Below are 25,336 nucleotides of genomic sequence, written 5' to 3'. Positions count from 1 at the left end.
AGGGAGAAGGGAGTGTGGAAGGGGTCATGGGGACATCCTGGGGAGAGTGCATCTTAGATGACAGGGCTGTTTGGGTTGGCAAGATAGCTGGTGTTTTGGCATGTGTGAGGATTTTGGAGGGCAAGCAGTGGCACACGAGAAGAAAGCTTAGACTGTGTGTGGCCGGAGGGCGGGGGGGAGAGAAGGAATTGGGAGTTGCAGGGAGGTGCTAGAAACCAGATGAATTGGACGTTAGCTACTATCTGCTGCTGCCCTGAAACAGTGTGAATGGAAAATGTGTGGTGTGGATCCTACTGGATAGGGAATTGGGAGCTCAAGCAACCATTGGTTTGATTGGAGGCAATGGAGAATCTTGCAATTTCTAGAGAACATCGTACTGTACTGCCTTGTGCTTTGAGAAACATGGCTTAAGGGTGAACTGCCAATGTAAACCCTCAAAGCAGTTTGTTTGAGTATGGTGCCTAGACCTCTGAATCACCGCCGCTGCATCCCCTCTACTGCTTGATGGTAGAAAACCTTTCCTAATCAGGAAAAAGTATCTTTCCAATTGTGGCCAGAACAAAGATGGCTCACCAGGGATGGAGATCAAACTAGAAGGAGATACAAGCTGCTTGTGGGATTTAAGTCAGCAAAGAGGGCTGCTCAGCTGGCTCATTTGCCTTTGCCAGTCAACAAGCCTAAGCACAACAAGTTTTCTTAGGATTGCAGCCAGAGGGTTTGGAGTGGGCTTTGTTGTTGTGCGTTTGTAGTTCTTTTTGTAAACAATATGCATGACACCGAAAAGCTGACTTAACATTAGCTGCATTTGGACAATCCACTCCCAGCCTAATAAGCTGAGAAATGAATGAGAGTTTTGCCTGCACACACAACCCCCTCAATTGATCCATAATTGAACCAGGAAGGGAATTAACCATAGTTTACCATTTCATCCAAACTGGGAGACTAGAGTTACCAGCACGTCATGATGTTAAGCTGGCTTCAGATCGTGATTGAATGTTTTGGCTTGTTATAAACTTGGGAACCATATGTTGCATTTATACTCCCATTTACTGTGTACTAACTGAGTTTCAGCGTGGGGTTTTTAATCAGTGTCCACACAACATTATCCAAAATGCATATGTATCCTGTACTTTGCTGTGATATACCAATGTTTGATGTGTTGTTTCTCCAACCAGTGGTGTCACTTCACACCAATTGGAGTCCTTAAGTGGACCTTAATTTGTCTCTAGCCAAGGTATGAACACCTTTGCAAAGGGTAAAAACATCCCTGTCATTGACAGACCCTGATGTGTTTATAAACTGAAATTAATTGAAGCTGTGCAGAAGTGAATAGCTAGTGGGGAAAGAGCTGTGAAATGCACTGAAAAAACTGCTGTGCTCTGAGATGGTAATGTTGACCGACCCATGGTTTCCTGGTTTGAATGAAATGGTAAACTATGGTTTTTCTCAGGCTTTCTAACATTTATTCACTACTTGATACTGCCTATGGAAGCTCATGCTACAAGAAACAAATTTAGATGTAATTTACACATTCAGGTACCTTGACAAGGTCTGCATTTTTTGGATGTATGATTTCTGCTAACACAGAGACACATAACAGAAAGTTGCATTATTGTCCATTGCAATATGATGAGTGATGCTGCACCATTGAAAAGTAGCTTTCACTGAGATGGCCCTTCTAGGTGTGTATCTGTATGCACGGTGCAGAGAACCTGGCATAGAAAGAGACCTGAGTCTTTGACGTCAAAATATCAAGTACCATCCAAACTGGGTTGCTGAAATTCCACTATGCCCAGAGAGTGTGGCAACTGGTGAAAGTACCCATTCTTTTATCATTTGGACCACCAAAAACAAAAAGGCTAGGCTGTGCTCAAGTAAGGAGCGAATAGAATTAGGAGTGTGGTGATAGAGACCTTGCTGAAATGTCGCCACACACACAGAACCCACCCCAAAACAGTTGCTAATGAGCTTCCACACAAGCTGTGACTGCAGATGCATAACACGTTATTTTTACTTAACAGAATTTCTGCAATAAGAGCAAAGTTGGATTTAAATGGATGGAAAGAGTACAAACTGGCATTGTCATGTGATATGGATGATGGAAAAAGACTTGCGCACACAAGAATGGTTGATGAAAATCTCGGAATATGCAGAGATGGCAAAATTGACGGCACTGATGAAAGACACAAATTGCGAACCTTTTAAAGAAGACTGGAAACCCTTTCTAGTTTATATAAAAAAAGTTATTTCCCATATGCGAAGACCACAGTGAGGTTTGAAGTGTAAGAAAACTGCAGAATATATGAAGAAACATGTTAGAGAGAGGATGAATTTAGATAAGAGGGAACCTTAAAACACAGTTGTATGTGTTTTGGGTTATAAACATTGATGTTGGGTGTGAGCAGGAAGTCACTAGTTTTGTTGAATTGGAATATAATTGTTGAGTAACAAATGTAACTGTATGGAAAAAAGAATAAAATATTGTTATAAAAAAAGAAAGAACCTTGCACACATGAGCAGCTGTGATTCCATAATAAACTTCCATCTGGAAGCCCCTTTTGATGACAGCTGACCAGCTCATTAATTACTATGAAGTAAATACCCAGCAAGCTAGCCTTACACAGGAATGTTTCAGCACTAATGGAGGCAGTAATTAGAACCTGATGAGAAATAGAGATTTCATGTGAAGTATACAGAAAAAAAGTTAACATTTAATATGAACAACATGCAACATTTTCCGTATGTTAATTTTTTTACAACGCTGTATTGTGCATAACATGTTTTATGTGGGTTTATTTTGGAGAAGACATTTATTTGGAATCTGGGGCAGGGGGTAACATCACAGTCCCGTGATGTTAACTCAAAAGTAAGACTCATTGGGCATAATGGGGCTTCCTCCCAAGGTAACCGGTTTGCAGCCAAAAGCAAGAACTACTTCTGGGTGCACAATTCTTAGGATCGTTCTGGGAATGACTGCTTACATTTATATTGAGAATGTAAGAAGACCTTGTGCAGGGTCAAAACCAGAGGAGCCATCTAGTCCTGCATTTCCTTCTCGCATTGGCCCACCAGATGTGAGAAGCTCATGAACAGAGCGATACTCTCTGCACTTGTGATCTGTAGCAACTAGTATTCAGAGGCATATAGCCTCTGATATGATGGGCAGTGCATAACTATCATGACTAGTAACTACTTACAGTTTTATTTTACCACCACACTATTAAAAACCAACAACAGCTCATAGGCATGGTCCAATAAGGAAGATCAACTCTTTCATTGCATGTGCAGAACATGGCATGCAGGGATCACACTTTAATTATCAACCACATTTCTCTGTGTTTATGTTACCATTGGCATAATGTGTCATCCATATGCTGTGATACCATATTATGCATTTTCTTAACTGTCCCCTCCACACACTTTAGTTGTTGCTGAGAAGCAGGGCATGAGAAGCAGGGCATGTGATAAGGGTCCACACATGTTACAGGATGAGAGGCATTGAACTCTTGCCTGTGCTTATCAGTTTTAGATGCATCACTGTTTCAGTTTTCACATGGAGGTTCATCCTTTTTCAACCTATGTGTTTGTCTTTGTCCTCTCGCCTCTCCTTCTCTTCTCTTTCCCCTCTCCTCTTAAAAACTTGCACAAAAAGAAAATGCCAGTGGTGTAGGTCCGGGCACGATCCAGTTGTAGGTTATGATGAACTACCAGGAGGTGCAAGAGCTTATAGATACCTTGCACTCCAGATATTTTATTGTGCACTAGGGTCCCATCTCCCCGATGACCTGTTTATTGAGCATTAATCCAGTTTTGCTTGCACAAAGCTTACATGGAGGTTAGATTATATCTGGTCTTTACTGAGCATTCATTATTTGTTTGTAGGGCCGCTATATAACAAGGAGCATTCGTCTTGGTTTGCTTGTGGGATGTTGATATCTATTTCTATTAGTCTTTTTTTTTCATCCCACACTTTTCAAAGCATTTCCCTATCACTTTCCAAACTATGGAGAGGCGTATAAAAATGTATGTTTATTGTGCTGGGGAAGAGAGCCGCATATTCCACTCTTAACTATGTAAAACTTAAAATTCTGATATGCACTTGAATATCACTCACAAAGCAGTCACAATCTGGAGGCACATTTATTTATTTTTGGGGAGATTTGATTTGCATTTGAACTGTGTTTTTTTTTTTTTAAATGCAAGCTGTATAAAGGCAAAAGGTGGAATACAGTGGTACCTTGGGTTACAGACACTTCAGGTTACAGACGCTTCAGGTTGCAGACTCCGCTAACCCAGAAATAGTACCTCGGGTTAAGAACTTTACTTCAGAATGAGAACAGAAATTGCGTGGTGGCGGCAGCAGGAGGCCCCATTAGCTAAAGTGGTACCTCAGGTTAAGAACAGTTTCAGCTTAAGAACGGACCTCCAGAACGACTTAAGTTCTTAACCCAAGGTACCACTGTATAAGTTTTAACTTTTAATTTCCCCCTTACATTTATACCCCATATTTCTTCCATCATAAACTGCAAGGTGGCATTAAACAGTTCTCTCATCTAGGCATGGATGAGACCCAGACCTATTTAGCTTCAGCCATAGTAGGTGGTGGTTTCATGTGTCTTCAGGCTGTCACCGTCCAAAGTTGTCCCCTCTCATGGGAGAGCATTCAAGCTGTTGCAGACCTCATCACTGCCACTGCCACTACTTCATCGCTTGCATAAACTGGCTCTGGATGTGAGGACATCTCATGTGCTTGCCTTGCTTTTCAGCCTTGGAGATGGAACCTGGTGTTTTATAGATGTTGAAGAGGAACCATAAATGGGACAAGAATCAAACAGAAGTGCTTTGGGGGAAGGGAGGAGTGGGGGACCAGCATGTTAAGAAATATAGATACTTTTTTCTGAGGAGATAATTGAGAACTGATAATGAGGCACAGACTATGGGACCAGGTTGCCTTGAACTGCTAAGCACCAAGGCATCACAAGCAGAGGGCTTCATGGTGTAAGCTGCAACTGTTTTCCTTCCCTGGCAATCCTAAAGACACCAGTGTGCAATTGTGACAGTTTTTCAGAGGCATTTTAGGTCTTTACATTGGGGCCTGAGGCATGGCCTGCATATTTACACGCATATGGTCTCCTTCCCTGACAATACTCACTATGTGCAGCTTCCTGTGGAGATTTATATATGCCCCTGACAGGAATAATCTGTACAGGACAGCTGTGTTTGGTCTGTTTGAGGAATAACACTGCACATTAACTATTCGTTTAGAATGTTAATTCTCTGAAAACTGGCTGTGCAAACATTCCCTGAATGTGCATCAAATTAATTTTGACACCAGCTGTCCTGGTGGCTCAGGGAGTGGGGAACTGACATTTGCTCCTGAAGGTCTAGAGCTCCACTACAGAGCTGATGACTCCAGATTCCATGTGCTAATTGACTTCTACTGTAGACCGCTTGGGAATCTCTTGTGTTGGCACAGCACTACACCTGGAGTCTCAGCCGGTGTAGGAGGCTACAGCAAATCTGTGCAACTCGTGACTCACCAAGCCCATGAGCAATGTATAGCAAGAGGCTCACCGGCACTCCCTTTTTATGTTAGACCCAGGCAATGGCAAAAAAGGGGTTAACCCATCACGTGATGGGGTGCCGCGGCCGGTGGGCTGCACTTACGTTAGTGTGTGGCACGTTTCTCAAGCCTGGATTGGGTTTAAGACACGGAAAACTCAGGTTCAGCTCTCCAGACAGTTGTGAAGTTTGGTGGGTGGTCTTACGCAAGTCGCCGTCTCTCAGTCTCACCAAGGTTTGAGCTTGCTCAGCGGCAGACAGTGATGTGGGGCTGGGCCCCACACCTGACCTCTGCCCAGCTGAACCACTGCAGCAGAGGGGGCTGCACAGTGGGAATGGGGTGGCAGCCAGGTCAACGCATGTGCAAGTGCGCCAGCGGAGCCAATCTAGTCTCCTACTGGTTCTTGCTCTGAGTTATTTGGCAGGAAGTTGGGTTACGAATAATTCATGCACGCTAATGCGAAGTTCTTTTTTGTGTGTGTGTGTATAGGGGTTGTTAAGTTGGAACCCAGAAATACTGTTTATTGTGTGGTATGAAACAGCTGTAGACTGTGACTTATAGAACCTTCTCCAGACTCCAAGACTCAGGACAGTGTTTGGATGACTATGTTTATATGGCAATGACTCAGCATGAGTGTGGATTCTTTTTATAGCGGGACACTTAGTGACTGGTTCTGTGAACGCACCAATATGTGATGAGGCTGTTGCTTACTACATGCAGTTAATTTGGATAGGAGAAAACTTAACTATGAAGCGAACAGTCAAAGGACGGGTAAACACACCCAAAAATGACAAACGATGATGATTTTGTGCCACAGCTAATGTGTCATGTGAGGTAGCACTCAATATCAAGTTGTTGAAGCAGAAACTGCCCAGTTTTGAGGCTTTTGCCCACAACTGTGGGGCAAAAGGTTTTTTAAAAATAAATAATAATAATATAGTCATGGAGATCTTCAGCCTATTATATTGGAGTTTGCTTTTAATGACCGAGTCACTCATAAATCGTCCCCACCGATCCCTGTGGGAGTATTCACAAGTAAGTGTGATAAGCTGTTCTTGCCATTATGAAGTTAATTTTGAATCCATGCACTATTAGGTCTTTCAGACCGTTAACAGATATAGAGCCCTGCCCTTCAGTGAAGCCTCACCTCTTAGCTTGAGTGTATTGCCAAGTGATACAGAACATGGTGCCACACATTAGGCAAAAATATGTAATAAAATGTCAAAGGATTGTATGGACTCTCTTCTAACGGATCAATTTTACCTCAGAAACATGTAGGGTAGTCCTCTTTGACCTCTTTTCATGATGAATGCTGGCTATTTGTTTCTGTTCTTTTGTACCTATGTTTTAAATAACCAATGGAAAGACTTCTCGCAGCTGAAGTGTTACAGGCTCCCATGTTTCCTCCTGCATTATAAAGGTTGCTTATGTAACGCTTAATTTATCACACAGGTTTTAGTTCCAACTCATTTATTTTAAGGCAGCTTGAAGAACAATTTGGCAGTCTTCAGAAATGTTTCCAAAGTAGAAGTAAGAAAACTATTTTTGGATTTTTCAGTTGTTTTCCTTGAACTCTGGGATAGTTGGTTTTATATTCATTCACTTGGAGCCAACTCTGTGAGCATCACAAGCCAAACTGCGAATTTCCCCACAAAAGTGAGGTGTTTACGCGCTTGAGACTTTGTGCAGATACACAGAGCAGGCCATTTTGTGCTAGCAGAGCCTGCCAGCTGCTACCTACCTACCTACCTACCTACCTACCTACCTACCTGAGTACTCATTGCCACTGCTTTAGGGCACGTAAAACTGCCTGTGAGGGAGTCCTCATAGCTCCATTAAAAATAAAATAAAATAGGGAAGGGGTTTGGGGGACAAACACAAGTGTGCTCCCACCTTACTTCTCCTGTTCCTGCCAGAAGAAAGTAGTTTGACTGTATGTATGTACATACATTCAGATTCTTATTTTCCACATTCATTGGAAATTTGATTTTCAGACCACGTGTATTCAGTAGTTTCCTGGAGAGCCCATCTGTGTGCTTTGCAGTGGAAATGTTTAGTAGCCTAAGTTGAAACATACTGAAAATACTAACACTGAATGCATTTAGCCATAGGGATATACATACATTAAGGGCATACCCACATTACAAACCTAAGATGTTTTAACCAGGGGTCAGCAAACTTTTTCAGTAGGGGGCCGGTCCACTGTCCCTCAAGCCTTGTGGGGGGCTGGACTATATTTTGAAAAAAAATATGAATGAATTCCTATGCCCCCAAAATAACCCAGAGATGCATTTTAAATAAAAGCACACATTCTACTCATGTAAAAACACCAGGCAGGCCCCACAAATAACCCAGAGATGTATTTTAAATAAAAGCACGCATTCTACTCATGTAAAAACACCAGGCAGGCCCCACAAATAACCCAGAGATGTATTTTAAATAAAAGGACACATTCTACTTATGTAAAAACATGCTGATTCCCAGACCGTCTGTGGGCCAGATTTAGAAGGCGATTGGGCCGGATCTGGCTCCCGGGCCTTAGTTTGCCTACCCATGGTTTTAACAGTCATTCCTTTACCCCTAGGAAACCCTGGGAATTGTGGTCTTGTGAGGGACTGGGGGCTAACAATTTATGCAAAAGCATTCTTGGTGTCTTCAGCAAACTATAACCCCCACTATATCATGGGGAGAAACCACGGAAATTACAGCGGCGTAAAACTGGTGCATGCTTATAGTGGGTGCATAGATAAGTAGTTCTGCATGCTCAGAGTCCTTTCCAACTTTACAATTCTGTGATTCTGTGACTCTACTCTGGGCTCTCTGTATGAGAGTTGAAGTTGTATTTTCTGTGGTTTAGGGGACCATGTCTGTGTCTGTTACTAGACCCATGGGCTGGCAGGAAGAAGTTGAAATGGGTTGATTCAAGAAGGCTGTCTTTATGTAGTACCGTATTTTTCCATGCATAAGACTAGGTCGTTTCCCCCCCCCCAAAAAAAACCAATGTCAAAAATTAGGGGGCAGCTTATACTCCGGGCCATCTTCCCCTATTTTCTTAAATCTTGAGTCCCCCAAAATAGGGGCGCCTTATACATGGGGGCGTCTTATAGATGGAAAAATACGGTACTTTGTTTTGCTGTTGATGTTTATCATGTTTATTATTTAAGGATTGTTGGCTGTCTTGAACACATTTGGAAAGGTGGAGTACAAATGGCTTCAATAGCAATACAGTACAGTTAATAGCAATAGAAGTCAACAAATACAGACTTCTTTACCGTTCACCTAGCCTCCTGCATCTGCACTGACAACGTATGGAAACCAGTGTACAGTGGTAGCTTGGGTTACAAACGCTTCAGGTTACAAACGCTTCAGATTACAAACGCTTCAGATTACAAACACTTCAGGTTACAAACTCCGCTAACCTGGAAGTAGTACCTCAGATTGCAAACTTTGCCCCAGGATGAGAACGGAAATCGTGTGGCGGTGGCAGCGGGAGGCCCCATTAGTGAAAGCGCGCCTCAGGTTAAGAACAGTTTCAGGTTAAGAACAGACCTCTGGAACGAATTAAGTTTGTAACCCGAGGTACCACTGTGTGTGGCATCAATGCAGTGAAATCACTGCCTTAAGGAGGGGCCCGTTTCTCTGGTTCAGCTTCTAGTGCGGCGAAATGATTTGCTTGCAGAAACTCTGTAAATGTTACATCAGCAGATTTCCCCACTTTCACTGTGTTTTGCACTATTATGCAAATTCAGCAGGTTCCACCTGAGAGAAACAAGTGGAAAGAAGGAGGGTGCAGGAACATGGCAAGAAGCCACTCAAGGTGGCTTCATCACGTACGTAGGCTACATTTAGCAGCTTGCAAGATTCGAGTTAAAAGTTAAGTAGGTTCCCCACCCCCCCTACTGACTGTACAATGGAGCTTGGCTTGATTTCTCGAGTCTCCTGTAACCTATTTGTTCTGCAAGCACCGGTGCTGTGCTTTGTAGCACACCATGAAGTGAATGCCATGGTGGATACTGTGGAATGCAGATGTTCCTATTGTGTGTGACAGCAGACTCGGAGCTTGCCCACACTGGGACAAAATGTGGACCCCCATCCCAGTGTTGTCTCTTTCCTCCTTTAAATGCGGGGCATTTTGAGCCTGGCCTTTTCTGATTTTCCAAGCCTCCAAGCCCTCTGCATTTCAGGTGGAAAGGTCCAGGGTAAAACTTGAGACGGGGAGGACATTGTGTGGCTACTCCTACATTAAGGGGGAGATTGGCCTCCTGGGAAGACACATGTTGGAACAATGTGGACAGGCCATTGCAGAACGTTGCCTATGAAAGAAAGTCCGTCAGCCCTGCCTTATATATTATTTTCCTGAAGGTGGCCACCATTTATTTCCGGCAGGCTCCCGTGCCTTGGAAATAGCTAGCCCAAATCCAACAGGTGGATCTTTATTAACTGGTAACTTAAGGACAAGAGCTGAGCCCATTAGCAAAACTGCCCGCCGGAGTTTTCCAGAAAGGCACGGTGGCAAGATCCTGGCAACTCCGTTCTGCACACATTGCTGCTGCTGCTGCACTTGGTGGGGTGCTCTCTATATTGTCTGCTGTATTTGCATAGCTAATAAGACACCACCTCTCTAGCCCTGCCCCTGCAGAGGGGGTGGCGCGGGAGGGAGGGAGGGAAGAGAAGGGGAAACCATCCCGGAGTGGGGGAACGAGGGACTTCCCTCGTCCCCCGTTCACACGCCATTTCCTGTCGGCGTGTTTACTTCCGGGCAAATCAAATCCAAAAGCTGCTTCCCAAGTGAATCCTGGATGGGAGAAAGTGCAGTGGGTGGGCGGGTGGAAGCGAGAGCCGGGAGCCCACGGATGGCGAGTTAGACCCGGGTGGGTGCTCCGAAGCCCCTGCTTCTCTCCACGGTCGCAACCCGCCACCGCGAAACTGACTTGAGCCGCTTCTCCTTCTCTTCCTCTTGCAGGTTTATCCGGAGCCGCGCACCGAGAGCGAGTGCCTGAGCAATATCCGCGAGTTCCTCCGCGCCTGCGGCGCCACTCTCCGCCTGGAGGTGAGGTGGGGGAGAATTGTGCATATTGCAACACACACACACACACACACACACACACACAAAACCACGTGTGTGTGTGTTTGCTTGCTTGCATGTATCTATATGTGCACACACACACGTGTATATATGAGCATGTAATATGGGGTGAGGGTGGAGGGTGCTGAGGAGGCTAGAGGGCCATTCTAAGGAATGAATTAAAAGTTAAGGGAGCTACTGTGCCGGACGGTTGGCAGCAAACAAACGCCTACCTGTTCCATCCTCTCTCTCTCTGCAGACAGGCGTTTCTTTCTTCTCCTCCATCGTAATGCCACGGTGGTGGTTCTTCTTACCCACGCACCTATTTAGCACACTCGTGTCTGTGCAGCCACGCTGTCCTTTTTTTTTTTTTTTTTGCTTGCCTCCCGTTTTATATTGCCTTGTGAATGCTATATATCATTTTGTATGGGTAGCTGTTTTAACAGCCAGATATTGAACAAGCTTTCCCACCTCCTGTTAACTCTCATTGAAGGCCAGACAAGATGAAATACAGGAGGATTGTGAGTTCTCTCTCCTGGCATTTTTACTTAAAAGCAGCCATGGAGAAGCCTGGATTTTATTGGAGTCATGGTGCAGGGGGAGTGAGGCTTTTACATTTCCACGCTTTCACTGTTTAATACCTCTTTTCAGCTGCTATTAGCCCTGAAGTAGAAGACATCTCTGTTTTCTGCTGGGAGGTTATTAACTGCTTGTTGAGAGTACTGTATTAAGTTTTTTTTGGGTAGGGGCAGTTAACTTCCACTACCCCAATGTTGGTGCTTTGATCATAGTCAAAGCCGAAGCACGCGTGCACACACACACACACGTCTTTGTTTTTTTACTATTAAATAAAAAAAATGTCATGAGATTGTTCCACACCTCTTGTTTCTTGTCTCATCTGGCCCCAAATCTAGCCTTGTTTTTCAAAGAGATATATTGTTTCCTACTGTGTTTGTCTTCACACTGATTTTATTTGGATTCTTCCAAATTTTATATATATATATGAGAGAGTCATCCCTTTAAAATAGCCTGATTAATATCATTGTGTAATGCAAACATATTAAAATATACACTCTCTAGTTTCATAAAACTCAATCCATGCCCTCCCATGAAGTACTTATATTGAGGTTTTTTTGTTTTGTAGGGAACGAACCATAGATCATCTCAGAATCAGATTTTTAATGCCACATCTGCACAATATATTGAAAGTGCTATTATGCAGCTAGGCTTCAGCCAAAGAATCCTTGAAAACTGTGTTTAAGTGTACAGTGAGTTGTTAGGAGACCCCTATTCCCACCCCAGAGCTACGATACTCAGAGTGGTTTAACTGGTTGTCCCTTTCCCCATGGAACTCTGGGAATTGTAGCTGTGTGAGGGGAATAGGAGCCTCATAGCAACTCCCAACTCTCGTAACTTTTAGACTTTTAAAATACATCTGAAGGCAGCCCTGTTTAGGAAAGCTTTTAATGTTTAATAGGTTATTGTATTTAATATTCTATTGGAAGCCGCCCAGAGTGTCTGGGGAAACCCTGCCAGATGGACGGGGTATAAATAATAAATTATTATTATTATTATTATTATTATTATTATTATTATTATTATTATTATTATTAACAAACTACAGTTCTCAGGAATCTTTGGGGAAGCCATGACTGTTTAATGTGGTGCTATACTACTTTAAAATGAAGGTGATAGCTGATGTGTTCGCGCCTCAGAGGTGGTGGATTTCTGCTCAGCATGACCAGAAAAAATCCTAACACTGGAGGCGGAAAGAGGGTTTTCTTGCGTATCCCTGGGCTATGGAGCAAGGAAAAACAGCTTGTTCTGGTTCTACCTGCTCAAACACTTTGAACGATGAAAATTTTACCCTACTTGTAGAAGGAACATCATGGGTGAGCATGTCCAGCCATTTCAGGAATCCTACCCAAAGCTGTTGCTGTCAAAGGCATTTATCCTCTCTACTTAAAGAAGTCCCTGGATATATGGCTGGAAGTGACACTAAATCATCAAGTCAACCCTCCTTCCTCAAGGACAGCACCTAAACCAATCTTAATCAATGGTGGTCTAACTTGATATTTAAGGCCTCTGTTGACAGAGGATGCACAGCAAGGTTCCATCTTTTTATGTCTCGTATACAGTAGACAAATAATATAACTAATCTCAATGCATTTGAATACTTCTATTAGATTCTGAGGCTGGGGAGCGATGGCTATTCCAGGCCTTTCTTTAATTTTTCATTTGTTTGTTGATGACCCTCGGGATCCCTTCCAACTCTGTGATTCTATGATTCCAGCCCTTTTCCATAATGAGATAACTAGAGGAAATGTGTTGGTGATAATCAGTCTAAATGCTCTTCTTCTGTTCTGACTACTAGGTGACACTTTCTCAGATTTCTCTATGAAACTAGTTGGTTTCTACATGTTTTCCTCATTCATTCGGACCCTTGATTGCCTTGGTTTTTGTTGGTTTGGGTTTCCTTATGACTTCTTTGTTATAAGGAGTACAGTTTAGAACGGGACAAGTATCTTCTGAGTCTTCTGTGTATAATTCTCTTGTTGCATCCAAGTATGGTGTTTTCTTCCTTTTGGCAGTGTCGCTACATTGCTGAGTCAGAGTCAATTAGTTAATGATGAACTCCCCCTCTACTTACTTTCTACACAGCTATTTAAATTAGTGTCCTCGTCCCCCAAGCTTGCTAACTTTCCCTTGGGTTAGTGAATCTGACTTTAAAGGGCCTTGTAGATTTAACACTTGATAACTTTAATACCTAGCAAATTTATTGCCTTTCCTTTTAATGAGTAATTGATTAGAACATAGAGACCTAGATTTTGGTCACATGATCAATCACACACCTACCTTGCTTCATTTTTGTCTGTGAACCCTGTGTGGGGCTACAGTTATGGCAGACGTGTTGAAACAAGCTTGTGAACTACAGTAGAAATGTGAGACAATTGAACTTCTGGCTTTGTTTACCCAAGGTAAAGCTCCACCCATGTTTCTTATCTTTCCAGGGGAAAGACAGAAAGAATAAGAGTTTTATAAAATGACTTAGCTTTATTTAAGTGGGGTGCAGGGGGTGGAATTCACAGGGCCATCTGAGGAACAGTTGTGATTGACTACCCTGAGTTGAAACTTCTTGATTATTGGCCATAAACAATATGCAAATTACTATATTAAGTGGTCAGTGCTGTTTGAATTCATTTGTCAAGTTGTTTTCTTCTTGCCTGCACTTGCCTTTCTGTTAAGACATGAAACTTAAAAATTGTTAGTTGGAAACGTATTTTAAAAATTGAATGGGCATTACGTATCATAACAGGAACAAAGTCTGCCAAAATTGTGGGAAAGTTCAAGACTATATGACTCACTTTTGCGGGGGGGGGGGGGTTTGAGGGGAGACTTCTGTATTTTCATGGTTTGGGGAAAATTGGAAATATTTTGAACCCAGGCACGAGTCGTTTTAAAGTTGTGAACAAGATAACAACTAGGTAGTTTAAGAGAATGCTGGATAGGAAAAAACCCAGCTGTACCCTATTGCATCATATATTGTACTTGAACTGCAGGTTTTTGGGGGGCCATTTTCCGTTCTAGATAATATTGTTGACCTCTTCAGCACATTTCAGATATCCCTGGCCTTACTGTTCTGCCTTGGGAAAAGCATAGGAATATATCTACACTGCAAACATATAAATCTCATGTTTACTGTAGGAAATTACGGGAATGGTTGGTTGGCAAACGTGCTTAGAATTATCTGTTGTAGAACTATAGTTCCCTGGAAACCTAGAATAACTACAGTCTTCAGGTTGAGCGTTTTCGGGTTGTGCCCCGCGGCGACCCTGAAGTAATGGAACATGTTACTTCCGGGTTTCACCGCTCGCGCATGCGCAGATGCTCAAAATGACGTCGCGTGCATGCGCAGAAGCAGCAAATTGCGACCCATACACGAGCAGACGCGGGTTGCGTTGACTTCAGGATGCGAACGGGGCTCTAGAACGGATCCCGTTCGCATCCAGAGGCACCACTGTATTAAAATCAGTGTTAGCTGTGGTCTAAACTACTGAGCCTCTCGGGCTTGCCGATCAGACGGTTGGCGGTTTGAATCCCTGCAATGGGGTGAGCTCCCGTTGCTCGGTCCCAGCTCCTGCCAACCTAGCAGTTTGAAAGCACACCAAAAAATGCAAGTAGATAAATAGGTGCCGGTCTGGCAGGAAGGTAAACAACATTTCCGTGCGCTGCTCTGGTTTTGGTGTTCCGCTGTGCCATAAGCTGCTTAGTCATGCTGGCCACATGACCCAGAAAAACTGTCTGCGGACAAACACCGGCTCCCTCGACCTGTAAAGTGAGATGAGCACCGCAACCCCAGAGTCGTCTGTGACTAGACTTAACTGTCAGGGGTCCTTTACCTTTACCTTTAATTCTCATTTAGGGGTAGGTGTGTCTTTGGGCTGTGCTAGGTAAAGGTAAAGGGACCCCTGACCATTAGGTCCAGTTGTGACCAACTGGGGTTGCGGCACTCATCTCGCTTTATTGGCCGAGAGAGCCGGCGTACAGCTTCCGGGTCATGTGGCCAGCATGACTAAGCCGCTTCTGGCGAACCAGAGCAGCGCACGTAAACGTCGTTTACCTTCCCGCTGGAGCGGTACCTATTTATCTACTTGCACTTTGACGTGCTTTCGAACTGCTAGGTTGGCAGGAGCAGGGACCGAGCAATGGGAGCTCACCCTGTCACAGGGATTCGAACAGCCGACCTTCTGATCGGCAAGTCCTAGGCTCTGTGGTTTAACCCACAGCGCCACCCGCGTCCCTTGGGCTGTGCTACTGGGCTGTAAATGGGAAGTCACAAAATTAAATGTTCTTCCATACTAATGCATAAATAAAATTCCTCTCCTTAGAGGGAAAGGGTTCTAGCATAGCCTTATTTCTTACACTTGCTTTTCTATATGCAGCGGTTATTGATTTCTTTTGCATGGAGGACTCTGTAGTCACTAGTGATACAATCCAGGCAGAGGCTTACTGTTTTGTGTAGACTCTCAGGCCCTCACGGTGTTGCTGTGTTTTCCAAATAAACATGCATAGGATTAGGCTGCCAGTGGGTTATAGCTTTCTGTCCCATTTATAGTTTTATATCTGCTTATGCAGTTATAGGCCAGGAGAAGTTGAATTCTTGACAGGAGAAGGGGAGCAGAGGAAGAAGAGAAGACAGGAAAAGTATTGAGCTCTCATTTTGGTAGAGACTAGAAAGCATTCCTTTACTAAAGAAGAGACGGTTGGGCAATATGTGTGTAACCATTCACTGCACAGGTTTCTGGAGGGAAATAAGTTTGCTTGAGAGTCAAAACTGTCTGTATTCTTACTTCTGTAGATGAAAAAAAAAAGGTGTGTACAGAGTTTTCTGTATATAGGCAGATCAGAAGTGTTTGGCTTGGTTTCTTGAGAACATGGTTTATTACCTTGAAAAACAATAGTACTTTAAATACCAGATAATGGTAAGAAGAGACTCAGAGCCATTTAGGCTGATTTTCTATAGCCTGCAAGTTGCTGCCTTCCGTTTTACAGCTGTCACAAATTCAAATGGCGCCAAGTGCATGATCAGCAGAGTATGTGGTACTGATAACTGATCAGTATCTCAGAACATCAACTTATGCCAGCGTTTGCCATTTTAAAAAAGTGCTTGGGTGAACTAGTCTTCAGTACAATTGCATTTTACAAACATTTAACTTGCACAATTCGAACCATACGCAGTTGAAGGCTGCTTGACTTAAATTTTGCAAGTTAAATGCAAGGAAGATAGAAGGCTTTAAAGCTCTTTCTGCACTGAGTTTTGCCTGCATGAAAATAACTTTTAGCTCTCTGCTTTGCTTGGGAGGGCAAGGCACACACAGATTTGGCGCACTGGTGCAAGATCTCACAGGGCTGTCCAGTTCCTGTGAGATCTCATGCAAGCTTCCCTACCCTTCCAAAGTTGGCGTGCTGAGTGAGCCTTGCCTGGCAAGCAAGGGAGACAGCTTAAAAGCTCTTTCTGCACAGGGAAAACCCAGCGGAACAATAAGTTTATAAACATTCTTACTGGCTCGCTTGCTGCTTCTTCAAATCCCTCTCTGCAGAAGAAAGGCGAACACCCACAGAAAGAATGCATGGTTCTGATTGGCTTAGGGTGGGCTGATTGACTTAGGTTGGGGAAACTGAGTCTGCCTCCCTCAACTCATTACAGGCAGTGACCATTTTATGCAAATCATGCACATGCTCATTGCTGCCAATATAGAAGTGGTCTGAAAAAGGGGCGGGGTGGGCTTATGTAAGCTCTGCTTGTATGCATGGGGGTAAGGAATGGAACGCCCAGCCAAAAGGATTGCAACCTGTATAAGCCATAGCTTGGTTTTCACCCCCTTCTTACAAAAGATGGGGAGGGAAATGAGCAAAAGCATCCACTGCCCTACGGAAGCCGTTTCTGTGGGATAGAGAGTTGCAGGAGATGGAAGAATGGAGAATAAAACTGACTGAATATGCAGTATTGGATAAACTGACTGTGAAGATTCGATATCAGAAAGACCAAAAGTTTATTGAGGACTGGGGGAGATTTACAGAATATCTGAAAGGCATACGTGATGTACAGACAACGCTTGTTGGTTTTGAAGAGTCTCTGTGAAAAATTAAGAAATATTGTAAAAAAGAAGTAAGAGAGAGGAAGAAGAATGGTTAAAGGCAATAATAAGTTCAGAAATGCGTTAACAATAGAAATTTTAACGAAAGATTGGCAGAGAAATTGAGGGAAGTCAAAAATTGATGAATGTGTGATTAAATATGAGCAGATTGTATAAAAATGTTTGGAAAATGAATAAAAATTATTATAAAAAAAGAGTGTTGCAGGAGACTGGGTGGGACCTGCTGGTAGTGATTATTCTGACTGGCTAACCAGAGGAGATGGGCAGAAGTATCTAGGAAGCCTCTCAGTTGGTGTTTCCAGCACTGACCATAGGTGGCTTTCCAGAGTCTCTGGTGGAAAGCTCCCTTCCCAAGCTCTGCTTCCTTTTGATGCTTTGAACTGAGCTGTCTAGGGCTGAACCTTCAGCCATGTCATCACGAATCAGCACCTCTTTCCCCCCCAGCTATTTTTGTTTTCATCTTCATGCTACGGAGCATACCATCATGAAATTTGGCATCCCCACATAATTTCGGAGGTGCAAAGAAATGTTGAGCGTTCAAGAGCAAGTCGGACACCCTCCCCTTGGTACATTGTTGGCGATTCTTACTATTCTGTTTAAAGAGAATTCCCAGATGACATGAAATCACTTCCATTAAACCATTACACATGCATATACTCTTCTCTCTGCAATTCCCTGTCCTTCATCCTCTTGTTTGGCTTCCTGTTGAGTAATGCCGCCTAGGTGCGTGTGTTATTCCGATGATGAACTGGCTGGTGGAATGGCCAATCAGCTCGCTCCCACCATCCCAGATAGCCTCAGATTGGCAGGAAACATAAGCCTCTTCACATCCTGTTTTTCCTTGACTTCTTTGAACATAACACGTTTAGCAGTCTACTTTTGTTGAGAGATAATTCACAATGGTAAGCCCAAATCCTTCTCTTGTGTGCTGTTTATATAGATTATCTTGCTTCCTAACCCATTTTTATTTTGTGGCGGCTGTTTTGAAAAATAGTCCTGGTATATCTCTGGCAGGATTTTTATTCCGGTTGATACTTATCTCTCCAGGGTGGATGGGGTGAGGGATAGGGCGTGGCATTTTCTTTTTGCTGTTGGAAACAACTTTTATGCCTTTACAGTGGTACCTCGGGTTACAGGCGCTTCAGGTTACAGACTCCGCTAACCCAGAAATAGTACGGTACTTCAGGTTAAGAACTTTGCTTCAGGATGAGAACAGAAATTGAGTGGCGGTGGCAGCGGGAGGCCCCATTAGCTAAAGCGGTACCTCAGGTTAAGAACGGACCTCCAGATCGAATTAAGTTCTTAACCTGAGGTATCACTGTAATCCTTTCTAGGAGACTTAGCAGGATTGGCTAATACATCCTGTAGGGTAAGGTCGTCCCCCCCATTTCCCCCCCTAAATCTAATGCCTGAAGAGGGCTATTGTGTTTGCTGAAACAGATTGGCATAGCTACCCTTCTGTACTGCAGTTGACTCATCAGCCTGTAAAAGGGACAACATCTGGAGAACCTTTACGTGGCCTATGGAAGATGGGCATAAAATAGGCCAGGTAGGGGTGTTTTTGGAAATGGATTCCATAAGGAGGTTGTTCAAGAGAGAAGACGTGGTCCTGTGGCCCTGCAGTTCTGTGTGAAAGGGCACACACAGCTGATTCCCTTTGACATGTCTATGGGTGTGGGAGAGACATGTGGCTGGAGATGTTCACTGGCAGAGTGCATAATGTCCAGGGCTTTAAAAGCCATTGTCAACACTTTGAATTGGGCCTGGAAGCTAATAAGGTAGGTGGTCCTCGAAACCGAAACAGAAGTTGTACACTCTTTGCAACTCAAGTTTGTGTATATAAAAAATAAACAGTGGATCAAAACTTGGCTGAGATCTTTTAGAACAATTTCGTTTTGAACTTGCAGTGGCTTTCTTTCTAGCATGACTTAATATGTATTTATGTTTCTTCTTTTTTTTTAAAGACGTTTGATGCAAATGATCTCTATCAGGGACAGAACTTCAGCAAGGTGCTTAGCTCCTTGGTTGCTCTAAATAAAGTAACAGCAGGTAAGTAGAATCCATTTCCCCCTACTTCATTTTCTCGCTGTTCTGTATTTTGTTTGTTTGTTTTGCTCTGAACTGAAAGTTTCTATGTTTCAGGTTTTTTTTTTTAAAAAAGAATTCACCGCATTTACCATTCAGCAGCAGGATTTTTATTTCATTTCATTTCTTGCTCCGCCCTTGCGACACTCCGGCTCACAACTCCCCCAGTTGTCCTTGAGCTGAATATGCTTCCTTAACTAAATAAACGAACTATAGCTGAATAGCTCTGTTGATGATAGCGCCCGAGTCATTAGCTTGGATTTTGGTTGGTTTTCAGTGTTACCTGCACAAGTGCCCCATTTCCGTACTTTGATACTATTTGGAATATATTTGGCGCGGGTGGCGCTGTGGGTTGAACCACAGAGCCTAGGACTTGCTGATCAGAAGGTCAGCGGTTTGAATCCCCGCAACGGGGTGAGCTCCCGTTGCTCGGTCCCTGCTCCTGCCCACCTAGCGGTTTGAAAGCACGTCAAAGTGCAAGTAGATAAATAGGTACCGCTCCGGCGGGAAGGTAAACGGCGTTTCCGTGCGCTGCTCTGGTTCGCCAGAAGCTGTTTAGTCATGCTTGCTACATGACCTGGAAGCTGTACGCCGCTCCCTCGGCGAATAAAGCGAGATGAGTGCCGCAACCCCAGAGTCGGTCACGACTGGACCAAATGGTCAGGGGTCCCTTTACCTTTACCTTACAGAACACCTCTATTTTCTAAGTAGTAATATATACCTCCTGAGTCTGTTTTGGTGTTTATCCCATGCTCCCTTTTTTCCATTTTAAGAGGATAGATGGACAATTGCCCCATTTTCAGATTTTTCTAGTAATACTGTGGTGTGTACCAGATGTTTGTTGTTTTGATTATAGGATCACCTCTAATGATTTTGATACCCCATGAGTATGGGGCATAAATGTCACTGTCTCTTGAAGCACTCATGTGCGTGCATGCACAAGCATACACCTAACAGTTCATAATATGAGTATTTGTGTTAATGCCTTTTTTATTGCATAAAGCCCATGTGAGGTCCGGAGGGTGGCAACACAAGAACAGGCTTCCTCTGATGTGTTTGTGCACATCATTGAAGTTGGATAACAGTAGAGATGAGGAATAATCTAGCAGAAGTCCCTTTTGAAAGCAATCTAATTGAATGTTTATTTTATTATATGTATCACTCACTTTCCCCCCCAAAACTGGCTCTCAAACCAGTTTACATCTATAATATACCATATATTACGGATATACGGTAGGTTTTGTGGGTAGGCTATTCTGGTTCCTGGTAGTTGGTGTCATGGTCTAGGATGGTTGTAGGATTTCTTCCAGAGAGAGAAGGAGCTGCAAATGGACTTGGGGGGGCTAGTAGATTATAAAGATGCATTTAAGTGCTCAATTGTACGAGCCTCATTGAATTCAGTGGCACTAACATTCCCATATGATGTGCCTATTATAATACAACAACAACAACAACAGCAACAACTTATTATTTATACCCCGCCCATCTGGCTGAGTTTCCCCAGCCACTCTGGGCGGCTCCCAATCGAGTGCTAAAACGGGCTGCCTTCAGATGTCTTTTAAAAATAGGATAGCTGCTTATTTCCTTGACATCTGATGGGAGGGCGTTCCACAGCGTGGGTGCCACTACCAAGAAGGCCCTCTGTCTGGTTCCCTGTAACTTCGCTTCTCATAATGAGGGAAACTGCAGAAGGCCCTCGGCGCTGGACCTCAGTGTCCGGGCTGAACGATGGGGGTGGAGATGTTGTGCCTCCCTGAATGTAGGAAGAGTGGGCTATATACATTTTAAAAAGTTTAGACCCCTGAAAATGTTTCATGATTTGTTTATTTTGCTACTGTTGTTGGGGTACGGTGCCTTCCTTCCCCAAATAAGACAGTGAAGACTTTACCTACCGGCCTCTTCCTCCCACCCCATGTCTCCTGGATTTCTTGCCTGATCCATCAGGAGACACATACATGGAAGTGGTACATCATCCTCATCCTTTCAATAGTAATGATATCACTTTTGGGATCAGGGACAGGCAGTCTAAATTGGACGTTCATGCAGATGTGCCTCCTGGTGTGGATATGGAAGTATGTCCTCTTGCATTCATTTGGATTTTGGGAAATGAGGGGTGTGATTATTACTATTTGCTTTTGAAGTGAATTTTGCCTGCATACCTGTTGGGTGCATCTGTCCAGAGATTCTTCCCAGGCCCATCTCTTCCCGTTTTGGTACTCAGTACATTCCTATGAAGACAACTCGCTTTACAGATGCGAGGGATGATAAAATATAGTTCCGTTGTCTTGCACAAAAGTAGGTTAATTCAAGTAATTGCCATCTTACACGTGCATTTCTGGGAATTCTACACTTCCGTTTTAGGAAATCAAATATAAATGCTTGTCCCCAGCACAAATTTTATATATGTGTGCCTTACTGAAATGCTAATGTTTCATGGTTATTTCTTTTCAGATATTGGGCTAGGAAGTGATTCTGTGTGCGCAAGGCCATCATCTCATCGAATAAAATCTTTTGATTCCCTGGGATCCCAATCTTTACATAGCAGAACCTCAAAACTTTTTCAGGGCCAGTATCGAAGTCTGGTAAGTGTTGACCTATTTCTATTCTCTCTTTTTCTTTTCTTTTCACTCTCCTTAATTAGTGCTGCAAAGTGAGAAGCTTGACTCAGATTCACAGATACTTGATCGTTGCCTTCTCACCTATCTGTAGCATAAGGCTTTGAGACTTTAAATATGTTTTGTGATGTTTTGAGGAATCTACTTTCAGATTCTGCAGATTCATGGGTTGAGATCAACAATTCAGAGCAGTCAAGTGTTGCTTAAACCCACTAGTGCATCAGTGAGGTTTAAGTGTGCTTAACTATTGGCTTGTGGCCAAAGAGTCCTAGAAATGGTGTATTTGTAAACAGAGCTCATATCCATCTAGTTCCTCCATGTTTGTTATCAGGGGCAACCCAGTCAAATGGGCAGCATGTTGTTGTTGTCAAATGGGCAGCATGTTGTTATGCTATTTTGTTGTTATTATTCTGTGCACTATCTTAAGTCATAAGGCCTGGAAGAAAAGACCTCTTTACTCGGTGGGGAGGGTGCGTGTCCAAGAATTACATTTGTTTCATTTTCCACTTAGGTTTTAACCAATTAAATTTCAGCATTGCGTCGAACATTGGTCCTACTTAGAATTGACCCATTCAGACCAATGTATTTAAGTTAGCCATTCTCATTCACTTTAATGGTTCTGCTCTGAGTGAGGCACCCAAGTTGGCCAATGTCAAATGAATTCGTTCAGTTCCAGTTCACACAAGAAAATGTGTGATGAGAAAATAAGGCACACGATAATGCAGTTCAGAGCAAAATAATAGGTCTAAAACTTTTACAGCTAAGGGGTATGAATCCTACCTTAAAAGCATACTACCTAAGTACCAAATAAATCCCAAAGGCTTCTTTCATTTGTACTTTTTAATGATACAATCATACACATACATAGGTGAAGAAGCAACCTATGCTTTTGGTCGGAACCCGGTAACCTGATTTTTTGTTTAGGGAGGGGGTGGTTCTATTCTGTTTCATACTTGGCTAAGACTTCTGGATAATGGTTCAAGTTATGTTCTGCTTCAGGAAAAAATAAGGGTTTATTCTAGTTTGTTTATTTATTACACTTATATCCCATATTTTCTTGAAGGAGGACACAGTGGCATGCTTGTTTCCCGCCCTATTCAATTTATCTTCATAACAACCCTGTGAGGTATATTAGGTCATCAGGCAGTGACTGGCCCATGTTTACCCAGTGGGTGGTTGAATTCGAACCCTGTTTCTTGGTTCACATTTTGTTTGAATCCGTGTTTTTTTTTCAGTTTTTGAAATATGATTAAAATCTGTGAGAGTAAATCATATTAGTTCATATAAATGTTGTTCCTCTGCTTGTCATCTCAGACTTTTCCTGCTGAAAGGCAACTAACCAATGATATGCACCAGGTGCAGAGAACCAGTGGTTCTCTAGATGCTGTCAGACTCCCAGATCCTATCAGCCCCAGCTTACATGGCTGTTGGTCAAGGGAATGATGGGAATTGCTGTCCAGCAACATTACAGTGCCTCACCCCTGATTTAATTAAATGAACAAAATGAGGCCCACGTCTTATGACCAGTCTTTGCCATTTGATTCTCACTTTCTCCCTACTGTGCGAACTTTTATAGAACTATGTAGAAATAGCCTCTGTGTTTGATTTGAAGGTTAGCTTGGTATGGTCAAGGTATCCCGTGCATTTCCAGAAATGGCAAATCTGCCGAACAATGACTGTTCACACTGTTTGCAAAGGGTGAGGTTGGTGTCAAGCTGATGGAGGAATTGGCATTCTAGAATTGAGTAAGCGGCCATGCCACTACTTTTGAGGCTGTCTTGTACTCTTTACTCCTGAAGTTTCTAAGCAGCTGAAAGTACTGCATACTTTCCACTAGTCAAGGCAGCCGTAAATCCTGAAATCAGTGGCTGGCTTTATTCCAGTCTGTTTTGAATGACTCCACCCATGGATGTGAAGGAGTGTTTGTATTCTTTCATACACTTCGTTTTGCATCTGTCGGCGATGTCAGCTTATACTGATTCACACATACAGGCTGGGACATTAAATGAAAGAGCTCTTAGGGCACTCCTAGGAAAGTGATAGCAGGCATCTGTTTTGACTTAACTTTTCCATCAGTACGCAGTTGCAGGTTCAGTTTGGAAAATGTTGCAGCAAATATGTGTGGGTGGGTGAATTTTCAATTCATGCCAAGTTTCACAGTATAAGCTTGGGAAAGTATCATGGGCTTCATAATATTCTAGGACCTTTGCCTGTCTTGTGTGCCTGGGGACCATGACTGTTTACTACATGTTCCTAGACTCCCAAATGTTATAGAAATGGCATGGTTAACAACCACGGAGACCTTTCTTGTTCTTCAGCCTGTGAAAAAGCTGTCTTATTATCCTGCACTGGGGATTTGCAGATGCCGTTTCATACATCTCACTCAGTTAAATTCTGTTAACATTTTGAAAAAGTACCTAAAACTTTTGTTTTCGCTTGTCTTGTCACTTCTAGGATATGACAGATAACAGCAACCACCAGCTGGTGGTAAGAGCAAAGTTTAATTTTCAACAAACCAATGAAGATGAACTTTCTTTTACAAAAGGAGATATTATTCACGTTACAAGAGTGGAAGAAGGAGGCTGGTGGGAAGGAACTCACAATGGCAAGACAGGCTGGTTTCCCAGCAATTACGTACGAGAAGTAAAATCAAATGGTGGGTTTCAAGAGTCTGCTTATAAACTGCCCAAACTTACTTTCTTTGTGGATTTCCATGTAGCATATATATTTGTGACGATGCATGCCAATGTATCCCAGCTACAAAAATGAATGTGAAATTCTTTAATCTACCTTTTGTGCATCAGGGCAGGGCACTGAATGAGAGATTTTATTCTGAAAACTCCAGTACGTGTATTGACAATATGGTTAGGTGCATTGCATACAGATACACAGATTTCCTTTCATGTTTAGCAGCCTCAGTAAGATCCCCACACATTATGTGATGGTGGCTGCTAAGCAGGTGTATGCTCTAACACTTGTTTACAAGTTACTAGCTTTCACATTTGGATTCCTAATCCTAGTGAAGATGGTTCACTGACCAGTGACAGGGAATGCAAAGCCTCAGGTCTTATCTTTCATTTTTTTAAAATACACCTGTTAGTTTCTTTAATGTGTTCCAGAGTCTCCAGGCTAAGATTTATAACAAATGACCCATATTCGGTGCTTTTCCTTCTTGTCACACAGCAATTTAACTCCATAAATTTTCAGTTAACTACAGTTTCCTGTAATGTCCAAACTGGGAAACAATGGGTTTGGAACAAGGCAGAATTTAAAAAAAATCTTCAAATTGTGGTTTAAGATCCTGGCTTGTTCTAAAAGTGGAACAAGGAACTGTTATTAATTGAAGACT

General features: G+C 43.0%; 1 protein-coding gene across 8 annotated transcripts in view; it reads left to right on the top strand.

Moving 5' to 3' along the window:
• The window catches only part of ARHGEF7 (Rho guanine nucleotide exchange factor 7), an 88,457-nt gene that overhangs the window by 3,990 nt on the left and 59,131 nt on the right, over positions 1-25,336 (top strand). For 6 of the 8 annotated variants that reach the window (XM_083437749.1, XM_083437748.1, XM_083437751.1 and 3 more), the window contains exons 2-5: positions 10,527-10,613; positions 19,252-19,336; positions 21,824-21,954; positions 24,442-24,643. In XM_083437749.1, the coding sequence (XP_083293875.1) occupies positions 10,527-10,613; positions 19,252-19,336; positions 21,824-21,954; positions 24,442-24,643 (505 nt within the window). Of the gene's footprint in view, positions 1-10,230; positions 10,435-10,526; positions 10,614-19,251; positions 19,337-21,823; positions 21,955-24,441; positions 24,644-25,336 lie in introns of those variants that run through there. The other 2 variants (XM_083437755.1, XM_083437754.1) reach the window with 2 other exon arrangements.

The sequence above is a fragment of the Podarcis tiliguerta genome (assembly GCF_965153285.1).
Source record: "Podarcis tiliguerta genome assembly, chromosome: 4".
Taxonomy (NCBI): Eukaryota; Metazoa; Chordata; class Lepidosauria; order Squamata; family Lacertidae; genus Podarcis; species Podarcis tiliguerta.
This window is presented reverse-complemented; position numbering and strand designations above follow the sequence as displayed.